The sequence below is a fragment of the Vulpes lagopus genome, chromosome 4, assembly GCF_018345385.1.
Source record: "Vulpes lagopus strain Blue_001 chromosome 4, ASM1834538v1, whole genome shotgun sequence".
NCBI classification, from domain to species: domain Eukaryota; kingdom Metazoa; phylum Chordata; class Mammalia; order Carnivora; family Canidae; genus Vulpes; species Vulpes lagopus.
Window position 1 is genome coordinate 100,155,695 of NC_054827.1, and position 12,444 is coordinate 100,168,138.

Here is a 12,444-nt window from a genome sequence, read left to right on the forward strand (position 1 = left end):
AAGGAGGTGCAAAGAAGTAGTCTCCAAGGCACCTCAGGGTGAGCTGATGGCTTGCCTTGTGCAGGTTAGGAGGGGACTCCTAGAACCCTGTGGGCGCATCCACTATCTGGAGGCCCAGGTAAACACATCCTGCTGGCTAGCTGGTGGTGCTGTCTCCTGAGCTGCCCTGTCTCAGACGATTGTCTAATGCCCGTATCACATCTTCCCCAGCACCTGCTGTGGGGCTCACTGGTTGGCAGGGAGTCACAAAAGCCCAGGGAGGCTCACATGGGTCTAGAGGCTTCCTTGGATGACCAAGCATTCCCAGACTGCCACAACTCATACACCAAACTGCCTTCTCTTGGGCCTGCCTTTCTTTTCTGTTTTCCTCTTTCTTTCATTCTTTTTCTTTTCTTTTCTATCTCCCTCTCTTTCTTTCGTTTCTTTCATTTGTTCCTTCCCTCCTTCCTTTCCTTCCTTCCAAGATTGATTGGTTGATTGATTAATTTGAGAGGCAGAGAGAGAGAGGTGGGGAAGGGCAGAGGGAAAGAATCCCAAGCAGACTCCATGCTGAGTGTGGATCCCCACACAGGACTCGATCCCAGGAACCTGAGATCATGACTTGAGCCAAAACCAAAAGTCAGATGTTTAACTGACTGAGCCACCCAGGCACCACTCTTGGGTCCCTTTTTTCCTTCTAGGTCAGCTTTCCCATCAGCCCTGGATGGCCCTCAGACCCTGGTGTCCAGAGCATGCCTCCCAGCGCTCTCTAAGCATCTCCCCTGATGCTGTCCCAGGATATGGGGACAGCCACAGGTGAGAAGGCAGCCCAGGGAGGTTAGAGCACTGGCCAAGCAGGTCTCTTGGAGTCCAGAGCCATCCTCCACTCTCTCGGCCACCAGCCTTCGGAGGCTGAGGGCTCACGAGGAGGAGGCTGCCTGGTCCCCCCCCCCCCAACAGCTTCCTCCTTGCAGGATGCCCCGCGGGTTCATCTCCACTCCAGTAGCAAAACAAACAGAAGGCCTCAAAAGCTTCACTTCAAAAAGTATTTTCTTTGGGTGGACTGTCAATGAAGAAGCTGATCAAAGGGCCATGTGGGTGGTTGATCACCTCTGGGAATTGGGGGAGGGAGCAGGCAGGAAAATGGGGGTCCTCAACAGGTGTGGCTTCCCTAGTCTCCCATCTCCGTCAGAGGGTCAAATCCCCTCAGAATTCAGCACTGTCCTCACTGTGTAAACAAGACCGGGTGAACCTCACATGGAGGGTTCTCTTGGGCCACGCGGGGCACCCAGGGTTATCTGTCTCCCCTCACACCATGGGGATCCAGGCCCATATTTTCCCCATAGCTCCTGACCCCGTGTCATTGCCAGACTTCCCCAGGGACCAGGATTCTGCCAAAGGGCGCTTAGGACCTCTCTGGTTTCCTCCGGCTGAATCCCAGTGCGACTTCTGCTCCCCAGATAACAAGCCCCACCCTGATTCATAAAGAAATACTAACATGAGCAAAGACTCGGTTCCAGAACGTTTTCTTACCGGGAAACCACTGATCGATCAGGGAATTGACATGGTCTGTGATAAAAGCCATCGCGGAGAAGTCCCTCATTTCCGACTGGCAAATTATTTTTATCCCTCCGCTTTTTTTCTTTTTCCAGTTCACGTCTGAGGATTCCACACTGCAACCCAGAAACAAAGAGCCCTCTGTGATCTGGCGTTGGGGGCCCTGGGATGATCTCTGTGCCTCCAGACCCCAGGGACCCCCCACCCACCCCCACCCTAGGACTCTGTGCCTCTGCAGGACTGTCAAGGGGGCCTCCGTGTTTGCGTCCCTGTGTATGTGACCATGCCTTGTCCCCTCCACTACTTCCCAACATGGTGATGTGGCCAGAGCGGGGACTTGGCGGTAATGGATGTTCAGGCAGGGGTCAGTCCCCCAAGTGGGACCTTGGGGCAGGTTCTCGCCTTCTCTGAACTATGAGATTCTCGTTTGCCAGCTGGCAGCTGTGAGCTTTAAGTGGGAACATCTATATGAGAGCACTAGGCACCAAGAAAAACTCAAGTCAGGCCCTCCAAAGAGGATACTTCACCCTTCTCCTTCACGGAGCTGAAGAATATTTTGAAAAATTCAGTGTAAAGATGAAATAACTTTGCGTGTTTATCGAAGCTGATTAAAAGTCATTTATTAAACCTCTCGAGCTGACTTGATGTCTTTCTCTCAAAGAGAGAAAAGGTAAAGAAAAGGTAAAGAAAACAGAAAAGGGGAGCTAAGTTGTGTATCTTGTTATGCTGCCTGTAGGATCCCTGGTGTGACCTAGGCCATCATCACATAGGACGAGAAGACAGGGCCAGATGGCAGCAAGGGCCCTGCAGGCATCACCTAAGTGACCACCTAAGTGACCACTGCAGGCTCTCATCCCAGAGCTCAGTGGCCGTGGGCTGTGGTCACCAGACCCTCCCTCACCTTTCCTGTCCTGCGAGGAGAAAGGAGGAGGGGTGAGGAGATGGGGGTGCTCTAGACATTTTTTGGGGAGGATCTCCTGTTTCCAACAAGCTGCCATGATGTGTTGCTCTGGGGAGAACTCTGGACCCTGAGGGGACTGTCTCCCAGAGAAGGCGGCCAAGGAGGCTGTTCCCATGGCCTCAGGCTGCCCCTGTCAGGTGGGTTCCCGAGTATTCCTACCTGAGGTAGCCCCCATCAAAAGTGACCAGGAGCCCTTCCTGCCAATAGATGGTCTGATTTCTTTTCACTCTGAATGTGCTACAGCGATTTCTCTGGCTTCCTGTAAAACTATAAATGGTGACTTTCCTGTGCCTGCTTTTAGTATTCTTCTTGTTTTCAAAAAGCTGAAAGACAGAGAAAAGATCCTGCTTAAGTATTCCAGCCTCCTCGCTGGCCTTGGGCAGAGCTCGGAAGAGGTTGGCCTGGCCCCATCCTGATAAATAACCATCCCCTCCCCCCCTCCCCCACCACCGCCCCCGTCTTCCCACCGCCTCCTCCTCCTCCGTCACCACGCATCCTGTTGCCAAATTAAACACTGTATTATCTGGAGAGGACCCCACAATACTCTGGGAGCACATTTTTCCCAAAGGATTGATAAAAGGCTCTCCTATTTCAAACCTTTCCTGATTTGACAAGCAAAACTCTGTTACAAAAATGTAGAAAATACAGAAAAATGTACAAAAGAAACCAAAACAACTTACCACAAAGCAGGGATTTTGATATATTTTATCCTAAGATTTTTTTTTCTTTTTCTATGTATATGTTTGGAAAACCAGCTGAAGCTGTATTTTCTGATTTTGTATTTCTAATTTTCTAAATTTCTAATTTCATATACTTTTAAGAACTTCACGTTTCCTATGCCATCCAGACTCATACAAAAGTCATTTTTCCAAAGTTCAATATTTTATAGTAACTTTCCAGATCATTCATTTCTCTGAATATATAGGTTGTTTCAATGTTTTGCTCCCTCAAATGGGCCAATGATGCATGAAAAGTCATAAAACATTCTCTGATTTCAAATGATTTCCTTAGTTCACATTTTTAGCCGTAGGATTAATCCGTCAAAGGGTCTGAACGTTTTTAGGCTCTGGATACGTATTGAGGAACCACTTTTGAAACAATCAGACTATGTATACACTGACCACAGTGTATGAACCTGTGTCATGCTTCTGGGCTGGCTACGGTGGCTTTACTCTGCTGATTTTTGAAAGGTGCAAGGTGGCCAGCATCTCATCCTTGCTTGAATTTGTACGCTTTTGATTACTCCTGAGACTGAACTCCTTCTCCTCATCTGAATTTCAATGGGACTTTTCATCTCATTTTGAGTGAAAGATGCTGCCTGGAAGGGCGCCTGCCTCCACACCCAGCTGGGCCCCCATCCCCAACACAGAGCCCACTTGGGAGCTCAGGCCTCACACGATGACAGCACTGTGTTCTATGACCTCCCACTTAGAACATGGCAGGAGGACAAGTTCAAAGGGAGGGCAGAGCGATGGAATCAGACCTGTGGAAGAACCAGCTCTTGCATCCACTCTTCCCATCATCACGGAGCCCCTAGGCCTTGCAAACAAGTTCTTTTGCCCACATGCGCCACAGCAGTTAGGGTTTTCAGGCTCTCTTTACTTTTTAACATTTCAGCAATATGGGAAGATCAAAGAATATCTTTATTTAGCCAAGGAGTCATTAATTCCATAAGGGCCTTTTAATTTGAATGTGGCAAAAAGAAACTCATACTGAATTTAACATCAACTATTCAATAGTCCAGGTTTATGCCAGGGGTGCTATTATTGTAGAGTGGGTCAGAATTCCCTGGAAGCCTTGTGGAAAAAACAGGGTTGGGCTCCATCCTGGAGTTTCTGAAATAGTGGATGTGGGGTGGGCCCAAAGATTTGCATTTCTAACAAGTTCCCAGGTGAGGCTGCTTCTGCTGGTCCAGGAATCCCACTTTGAGAAACACCACTCTAGACAAATGCTACTTTCATGTTACTGTTTTCCATGAAATTAACATTGGCGGACAGCCAGGATGCCTTACAACCACCCCAAGTGAATCCACAGAAAATAACTCCCTGGATTAGGTCTTCATTGCTTCCAGACCAAGTTAAAGATCTACACCAGTGGTTCTTAAGCTTGACTAGATAGTGAAATCACCTGGCAAGCCTTAAAAACTCGCAGTGCCTGGTGGTGTATCCAGAGATTCTAACTGGGGCAGCCTGTGCTCTGCCCATGTCTGTTGGAAGCTCCCCAGGTAAGTGTAGTGCACAGCCTGAGTGGCAAAACCATGGTTCGAAAGCCATGGTCCTCCAAGTGTGGTCCCCAAGCCCAAAGCATCACTGGGGACGGTGGTTTGATACACAAAATGCTGGGTCCCAGTCCCTACCCCCTGAATCAAACCCTTTGAGGGGGCCCAGCCATTTATGTTCTAACAAGCCTTTGAGGGGATTTTTGATGTGCATTGGTTTTCAACCATGGTTCCTAAAATGAGTTTTCTGAGCCAGCTAGGTGCTGGTTTGGGATTCACAGAATGGCTCAAATGGGTCTGCCAGCCGACAGAAGAGAAGGCAGCCATGCCAGGCTGGCCTCCTGGTCCTCAGCTTTGCTGAAGCTTTGCTGAAGCCCTTCCAGTAAAAGGCCTCTGCTTCCCGAAAGGGCACAGCTCCCTGTACGCCCTCCCCCACGCAGAAGCTGCGGCTACCTGCAGGTCCATCTCCGCCAGGCTGATCAGCATCCGTGCTATAAATCTTTGCCAAAAGCCGACAGGAACAAAACTCATCTTAAACACTCTCTGAATGGTGTTGGCCTTGGGGTGCTGCATGCCATGGGTGTCCAGGCCAGGCTTGGACGGAAGGAGGTGTGGCAGAAGGTAGCTGGAACACATCGGAAGGGACAGGTGAACGGCGCGGCCAGGGTCTGCCGTGGGTGCCCTGACCCTGGCACGCACACAGCCTGGCCTGGGCATGCGGCCCTGGTGCCCTCCCCTCCAGGGCCTCTGGAATTCTATTCCTAGAAAGACCGAGTAGTTTCGGTACTTGACAATGAATGCTCCAAGAGGAAATGAAGATGGGCACAGCAGAGAAACCTCTCAAGGCAGGTCTGTAGGACAGCCACTAGAACATGCTAAGAGAAGACATGAAAAGGTCTGCATCAGTAACACATCAGACATGGCAAATCTTGGTTTGCTCTCTGTAAACAGGGCTGTGATTGGGGAATCGCTTAAAATTAACTCGGAACCGTGAAGGAGACATGGGTATGGCCGCACAGTTCCAAAGACCATGCAGACATTGGGGTCAGAGTCCTGTTTCTGGCCCTTGAAGCTATTTATTGTTCTTGGCTGGTTGAGACAACACCGTCGCCTTTAAAAGTTAGAATGAGGCTGTTTGTGCACCGAGGGATGTTTTATGAGAGTGCTCTTGCTCATCATAAACCTGCTGAGTCACCGAGTCAGTTGACAACAGCTGAAGCTGGGGAGGCCCCTTCAAGAGCACGCCTGAAAACCAGCATCTTCTGTGCGTGTGGGGCTGCGGAGGTAGGCACAGGGTGGCCCTCAGATGTGCCTTCTTCTTAACAAAGGTCTTGCCTTCAGCTACCCAGAGGCTTTTAAAATACACCGGTTTAGCTCCAACAAAACATCTTTAGAACGTTCTGGAAGAGACCCCTGAAAATTTTGTAGAAGTGTCTATCCTGGCATTGTGTCTTCAGCACATGGTGTAAACTTTTGTGGATTCTGCTTTCATGGCATGGGAAGAGAAAGGACACCTGTCCCACAGGGTTGGTGCAGTATGGACGGAGGCTGTGGATGCGGGCTGTGCGGTGGGGGAGACCCCAAGGGAACCATCATACCTGTGCTAAAATGGAAAATGCTTGGACATTTGTGACTTTATGTGGAACGAGATGCCACTGGCTATGAGTATTTAATATAAAGAGTAACAATAATAATGCTGATGACACCTAATGTCTTCGAGGCTTTTTTTTTTTTAAGATTTATTTATTTTAGAGAGACAGATGAGAGAGAGAGAGAAAGAAAGAGAGCAAGCAGGGGGAGGGGCAGAGAGAGAGAGAATCTCAAGCAGACTCCTTGCTGAACGAGGAGCCCCAAGTGGTGCTTGACCTCAAGACCCTGAGATGGTGACCCTACCTGAAATCAAGAGGTGGCACTTAACCCAATTGAGCCACCCAGGTGCCCCATCTTTGGAGCTCTTCCGTGCAAGAGACACTTTTCATACTTTACATGTATTATCCCATTTAATCCTCATAATAATTGCAATACTAGTTGATAATAGTATTATTCCCATTGTACAGATGAGATAAGAAAGGCAGTCGGGATTCATACTCAGGCATTCTGGCTCTGTGGTCTCACCTGCTGTCCTATAAGCCTCCTTGAAGACTTGGCCATGACCTGGCGGATTTTATAGTTCAACCAGACATACATGTGTTTATAACTGACTTGCTTTTACTGAGTGCTGGCAACCCCTCTTTCCTCTAACCTATAGATAAAAATAACTGGAAAACTGTCAGATTTTGGCAATGCTGTAAACTCAGAGGCTGCCTCACTTTGCATAGATCAAAGTCAAGGACACACATAGGTCATGGTATGGGGGATCATATGGACTTTTAATTCCTCTTTGGGATTTCTCCTTATAGGACTCACTCTTGCCTCCCAGGGGCCTGGAGCGATAAGAGACCCTCTCCCATAGTTATAAGGTCGAGCAGATATCTGGGCTGTGCCTCGGGCTCAGTGGCCCAGGTCTGGCTCCCAGAAGGCCCAGTCTATGCAGGTAGAGTCTCTGGGCTGGCCACACAGGGTCCAGACCAGTTTACCAGGAGCCTCTGGTATGCATGTCCCCAGAGCTCTGGGATTGGGGTGTGGGCAGGTGGTGATAGGGACTCTGGTAGGTGCATGGTAAAGGTCTGCAGATTTGGGGTCCTGGCTACTGCTTTGTGGACAACATCAGGATCAGACTCAGAAAGTGGCTAAAACTGAAATTCTAGCACAGAAGCCCTGTGTGCCTGGCTCGTTCAGATGTAGCATCGCTCATAGATCAGACCACGTGCGCCCAATCCCACCCCGGCCCCTGCCCTACCTGCATTTTGAAGCTCAGCTGTGTAATTAGCATGTACATCCTTGTCACTTATCCCATTTGCATTCACTAAATAACCAAGCAATCAACCCTCTAAAACATGAAACACCCCCCCCCCCAACCCTGCCGGCAAGATATTTCTAATGCCATTCTTGTGTGTTCTCCTGCATTTTTTTTAGTAAATGCATTTCTTTGAACACCTCCTCCCCACCCCCCACCAGAAAGAGATACGCGTGGCCCAGGAAGGAGCAGCCGGCCTGGGCAGGCAGGCCCTCCCCATGGCCCATGCCTAGAACTCTTCTTCAAGCCTCCAGCAACCCCAGTCTCTACTCCATCCTCCAGTGAGCAGTGGGAACATCCCAGCAGTGGCTTTACCTGTCATTAGCCACAGGAAGGGCGATCTCAAACTTGGCCAGGAACTGGAAGTACTGCTCCTCTGTCTGCTGCGTGAAGCCGGTCCCCACCAGCAGCATCCTGAGGTCCTCTGCTCGGATCACCCCATTCTTGGCCACCGACCGGGAGCCCTTGATGTTGAAGATCCGCTGCAGACATTCGGATAACCAGATGGGGTCAAGGAAGTAGAGGTTGCGCAGGCCGTGGCTGGTGTCGGGGAAATGGAGCAGGGTGCCAGTCTCGATGAGGAAGCTGATGGCTGCCCAGGGAAGGGGAGGATGAAGCAGCATCAGACATAGAGTGAAAGGGACTCTGGGGTGACCTAGGGGACCCAGGTCACAAATTTTTCTTAGGAAGCAATCAATGGTCCCAGGCATACACTGCCCTTTAGCAGGGCCTGCTGCCCTGTCACTGGTTTCCTGGTGGCACCTCATAACACTCTCCAACGTGCTGATCTGATGGCCAGTAGGAGGACTCTGGTCTGCGGACCTCCATCATCCAGATTCTCCATCTATCTCTGCAGATCTGGCTCCTTGTGACAATGTATCTGTGACTCCCGTGTCACAACCACCTGAAGTGCTCTGACAGTCATTCTCAGACAGGTGCAGAGCAGTGAAAAAGGTGAGTCTCCCTTTCTGGAGGCCCCATGCTTGTGTCCCGTCCACCTGCCCTCCTAGCCTGCCCGCTCACCCGACTGCAGGTCCTCGTAGTCTTTGATGTCATTGTCAGGCATCTGCTCCACCAGCTGCTCCAGCTGCCTGTCCGTGAGATACTGCACGTCGTCGCTCAGGCTACGGCGCTGCTGCTCTGCCAGCACAGCCTCCTGGAGGCTCAGGTAGCTCCTGGGGATCTGGGGTGCAGAGGGGGCAGGCTGGGCCCCTCAGGTCCTGAGGTGTGCCCAGCCCACCCAACCCTGCTTGCTGCCCTCGGAGGCTTGAGTGTGTGAACTTCCCTTCTCACTGCCCCATCCTCGGCCTTCCCCACCCGTGCCCCAGAAAACTGCTTGCATGGGGGACCATTGAGCCTAAGCACGCAGCACACGTGTTTGACAATGGGGGATTGGGAAGTTTAGATTCCTGGCGAACAGGGAGCAGCCCCCCTGGCTTCAGTAGGATCCTGCCTATGGTACCCACCAGCCTCCCCGCAAGTCTCTGGCAGCCGATGGTGCTGCCCACATCCTTCATGTTGCACGTGACATGGAAAATCAGCTGCCGTAGCCCCTCCTGGCCTTCCAGACTCTTACAGGAGAGCTCACTGTGAGTGCAAAACAGAACGTGATCACTCATCACACCTCTTCTCACTGACAAGTGCTGCAGCATCTGTGTCCCAAAATTGCTGGCAAGTTAAAAGAACCCATGTAGGGTGAACACAGAGAAATGTATTAAGCTCTCAGTGCAAAGCTCTGTGCTGGGAGCGATGTAGTATGTGTCCTGAGGAGGAGGAAAGTGAGGACCAAAGGTGCCAGGTGACACCCCCCACCCCCCCAAGGACACAAGCTGGAAGGGAGCACACTTGGGGTGGACCCGGTTCTGGCCCAGGGCCAGTGCCCCTGTTTTATCGCTGGCCTCAGGGTGTCCTCAAGGGCACACGAAGAATTCCTGAAATTCTTCATCAGGCCCAGCCAGATCCTGCATTCTGGGGCAGGCGGAGGTGTCCCCAGGCTGACCCTGCACCAAGGTCTGCAGCACTCCACCCAGAGGGAGTGGGGTGAAGGAACCTGAGAGCTACAGCACAGCAACTCACACTTCATTCCTACGAGAGAATGCTTCCTTAACTTGCTGGGCTTGTTCCATCACCTGTGAAGTGGGCACAAGGACTCCCATAACCCCACAGGGCTGTCGTGAGTCAAGAGAGAAGCAACAAGCCCAGGGCTCTGGTCCCACTGGCAGTGGCCGGGACCGCTCAGACCCAGTGTGAGGACCAGGACCACACCTGGGTCTGCGATTGGTCAGAGATCAGCAAATGTGACAAGTGGCAGGCACACGCGTTTCTATCTCCTGGTCCCATCAGGGCCGTGCATGCTCAGCATTGGCCCCAGGGGGGAGGGGACCCTGAGGGAAGCATGGAGGGGGTGTGCCCAGGCTCTGCCCTGCCTGCCCACTAGAGGCAGCTTGCCCTCCCCGGGGTGGTCTGGTCTGCTCTGGCTCAGGAGCCCTCTGTAGGCAGATCCCGGTGGCCCCCGGCAGATGGACAGGTGAAGGAGCAGCAGCCGCCTCAGCCACAGCCAGGCACCAGGCAAGAGAGAGCAGGACACTCACTGCAAGTGTTTGAAGGTGATGTCTGGGAAGCCTGTGGCCCGGGACCCAGATGGTGAGCGGCAGAGCGCCAGCACATAGGCGCGCAGCGTTGCAATTCTTTCCACTCGGAATTTGGTTTCGATTAAGTCCAGGTGTGTTCCGACCACCAGCACCACAGCATTTGGGGCCTTGGCCTGCCAGAGAGAACCCCACAGCTGAGCATCGGCTCCCTTCGCTCCAAGAAGAGACTGGGACATAGCTCCCGGGCACAGAGGCGAGCTGACCCTCGGCACCACCCAGGACTGTGCCCCACACTCCGCTCTGTAAGCCTCGAGGGCATGTTATGCACTGAGGGGTTGCATGAGGCACCCCAGAAGAGCTGGATTTCTGATCCCCTCAGCCTGTATGTCAGCTTCCTGTGGCTGTGGCCTGCATCCAGGCTCTTGCCACCTTGACTCGTGAGACGGGAGCTCTGTCTTCCTTTTGCGTCCAAGAGTCGGGGGTGGGGGCCCTTAAATTTAAGAGTGCTGATAATCACCTTGTCAAGGAGGGTTTGAAGCGATTCACTGTGACCTGATTCTGGGTCCTCTGAAAGCCTGCCAAGATGCCAAGCGTTTCTCCCTGACCATTCCTTTTATTTCCGCAGTCAAGGGGATGCTTCAGAGCAGCGGCAGACCCCCTCACCCTGCTCCCCGTGATGTTCCGAGGCCCGAGAGCTTCAGGGCTGGTGCCTCCTCACCTCAATGTTGAGCAGCCAAAACTGGAGGCTGGCCACGGCCTCCTCCCCCAGTGCCAGGTTCCAGACCACCACGTACAGGGCCTTGTCCGTGAAGAAGCACTGGTTGACAGTGGCCATGCTGGCGGGGCCTCCGATGTCCCAGACGGTGAATTCCACAGAATCCACCTGCTTGTGCAACAAGAACAGTGACAGGAGGCAGTTAGGGACCAAGGCTATAGGCAAACACGTTGAGATTGCTCAGGCACAGCACGGGAAGGGCTTTCCTCATCCTGCTGTTTGTCTCAGGAATCAAGTAACCCAAGAGAGGGACTTCTGGAAGCTCCTATCTACCGCCAACAGAGCAGGGCGCCCGGCTCTGGATGGCTGGCTTCTGTGGGCTGGGGTGTTTGTGTCCAACTGTGTCTGCAGAACGCTGGGGACACTGTCCTGCCTCTGTCTCTGCTGCAGATGATTCCCTACTGGAGGGGACACCCTGGTGCTGACGTCAGCGCTCACCCAAGGCTTAAACTCCATCGGTGCCTGCGAGGGTGAGGCCGAGGAGATGGGCCTCTGAACTTGCGTAGGCTGGGAGGCGGCGCCCACCAAGGATAATGGGCAGCTGCCCTGACGTGGGAATCAAACAACAGATGTGCTGTTGTGCTGCCAGGAAAGGCTGTGTAAACGGTGGTTTCTCTATTGTCCTATGAGGTCAGAGTCTGGCCCCAGCAACTAGGACTGCAGTTTCCTGCAGCAAAGAATCGTTTGCGCGACATTGCATTTTGGCCTCCAAGAGGAGGCCAAGACAAGGCGTGCTGACCGGCTTTTGCAAAGGCATGAAAATGGACAGCTGTTCTGAACTGGCTGAGGGCCCAGACACACGGGCAGTGACACAGCTCAGCATTCGAAAGGTTAGCAGGGGAAATTATAATGCTGGCCAAATGGAAGTGAATGCCAAAGGACAGGAAAAATGGAAACAGCAATTCACCTCTCTGACCTCGGAAAGCATTTGCAACAGACCAGTTGAAAGAAAGTGATACTGAGTCACTACTCAATAAAACCCAAAAACCCAAAACCAAAAAAATAGGAGACAATCCAGAGATTATGGGTGACTTTAGAGACGCTCTAGACAGGAGTTAGTGAGATTCACTCCTGGGGTGTTCAGGGGTGGTGGTGATGGTACTGCTGGTATTAAGTAACCAATCGTTCTGGCGTTACAAGGCATTATAAGGCATTACAGGGCAGGACCCTGCTCTCTAGAGGACAGTTTAAATGCCTAATGACCGGAACTGGAATGCCTGACTTGGAAAGTGATTTTGTGTAAAAGACTTTTGCAAGGAAACCTATCTCTAGCTGGCCCTGTCCTGGGGGCTGTGGGGGTAAATCATGCAGCCTCTGGCCCCAAGGCTCCTCGCACCTGGATCCCCGTGTGGTTCTGTGTGACCACAAATACAGCAACAGGTAAGGGAGGCATTATAGGTGTGCGTTCCATCCCTGAGCTGGGAGAAACAGCTAAGGGCATGTGCTATGTCCTAGCCCTTCTGCAGG

At 52.1% G+C, this 12,444-nt stretch overlaps 1 protein-coding gene across 1 annotated transcript in view; it reads right to left on the reverse strand.

The window, feature by feature from the left end:
- The window catches only part of LRRK1 (leucine rich repeat kinase 1), a 124,263-nt gene that overhangs the window by 24,994 nt on the left and 86,825 nt on the right, over window positions 1-12,444 (reverse strand). Inside the window, exons 16-23 of the mRNA XM_041752952.1 lie at window positions 10,921-11,085; window positions 10,203-10,375; window positions 9,078-9,198; window positions 8,635-8,794; window positions 7,927-8,203; window positions 5,169-5,340; window positions 2,657-2,820; window positions 1,513-1,652 (exon numbers count right to left, since the gene is read on the reverse strand). Coding sequence (XP_041608886.1) covers window positions 1,513-1,652; window positions 2,657-2,820; window positions 5,169-5,340; window positions 7,927-8,203; window positions 8,635-8,794; window positions 9,078-9,198; window positions 10,203-10,375; window positions 10,921-11,085 — 1,372 coding nt within the window. The remainder of the gene's footprint in view (window positions 1-1,512; window positions 1,653-2,656; window positions 2,821-5,168; window positions 5,341-7,926; window positions 8,204-8,634; window positions 8,795-9,077; window positions 9,199-10,202; window positions 10,376-10,920; window positions 11,086-12,444) is intronic.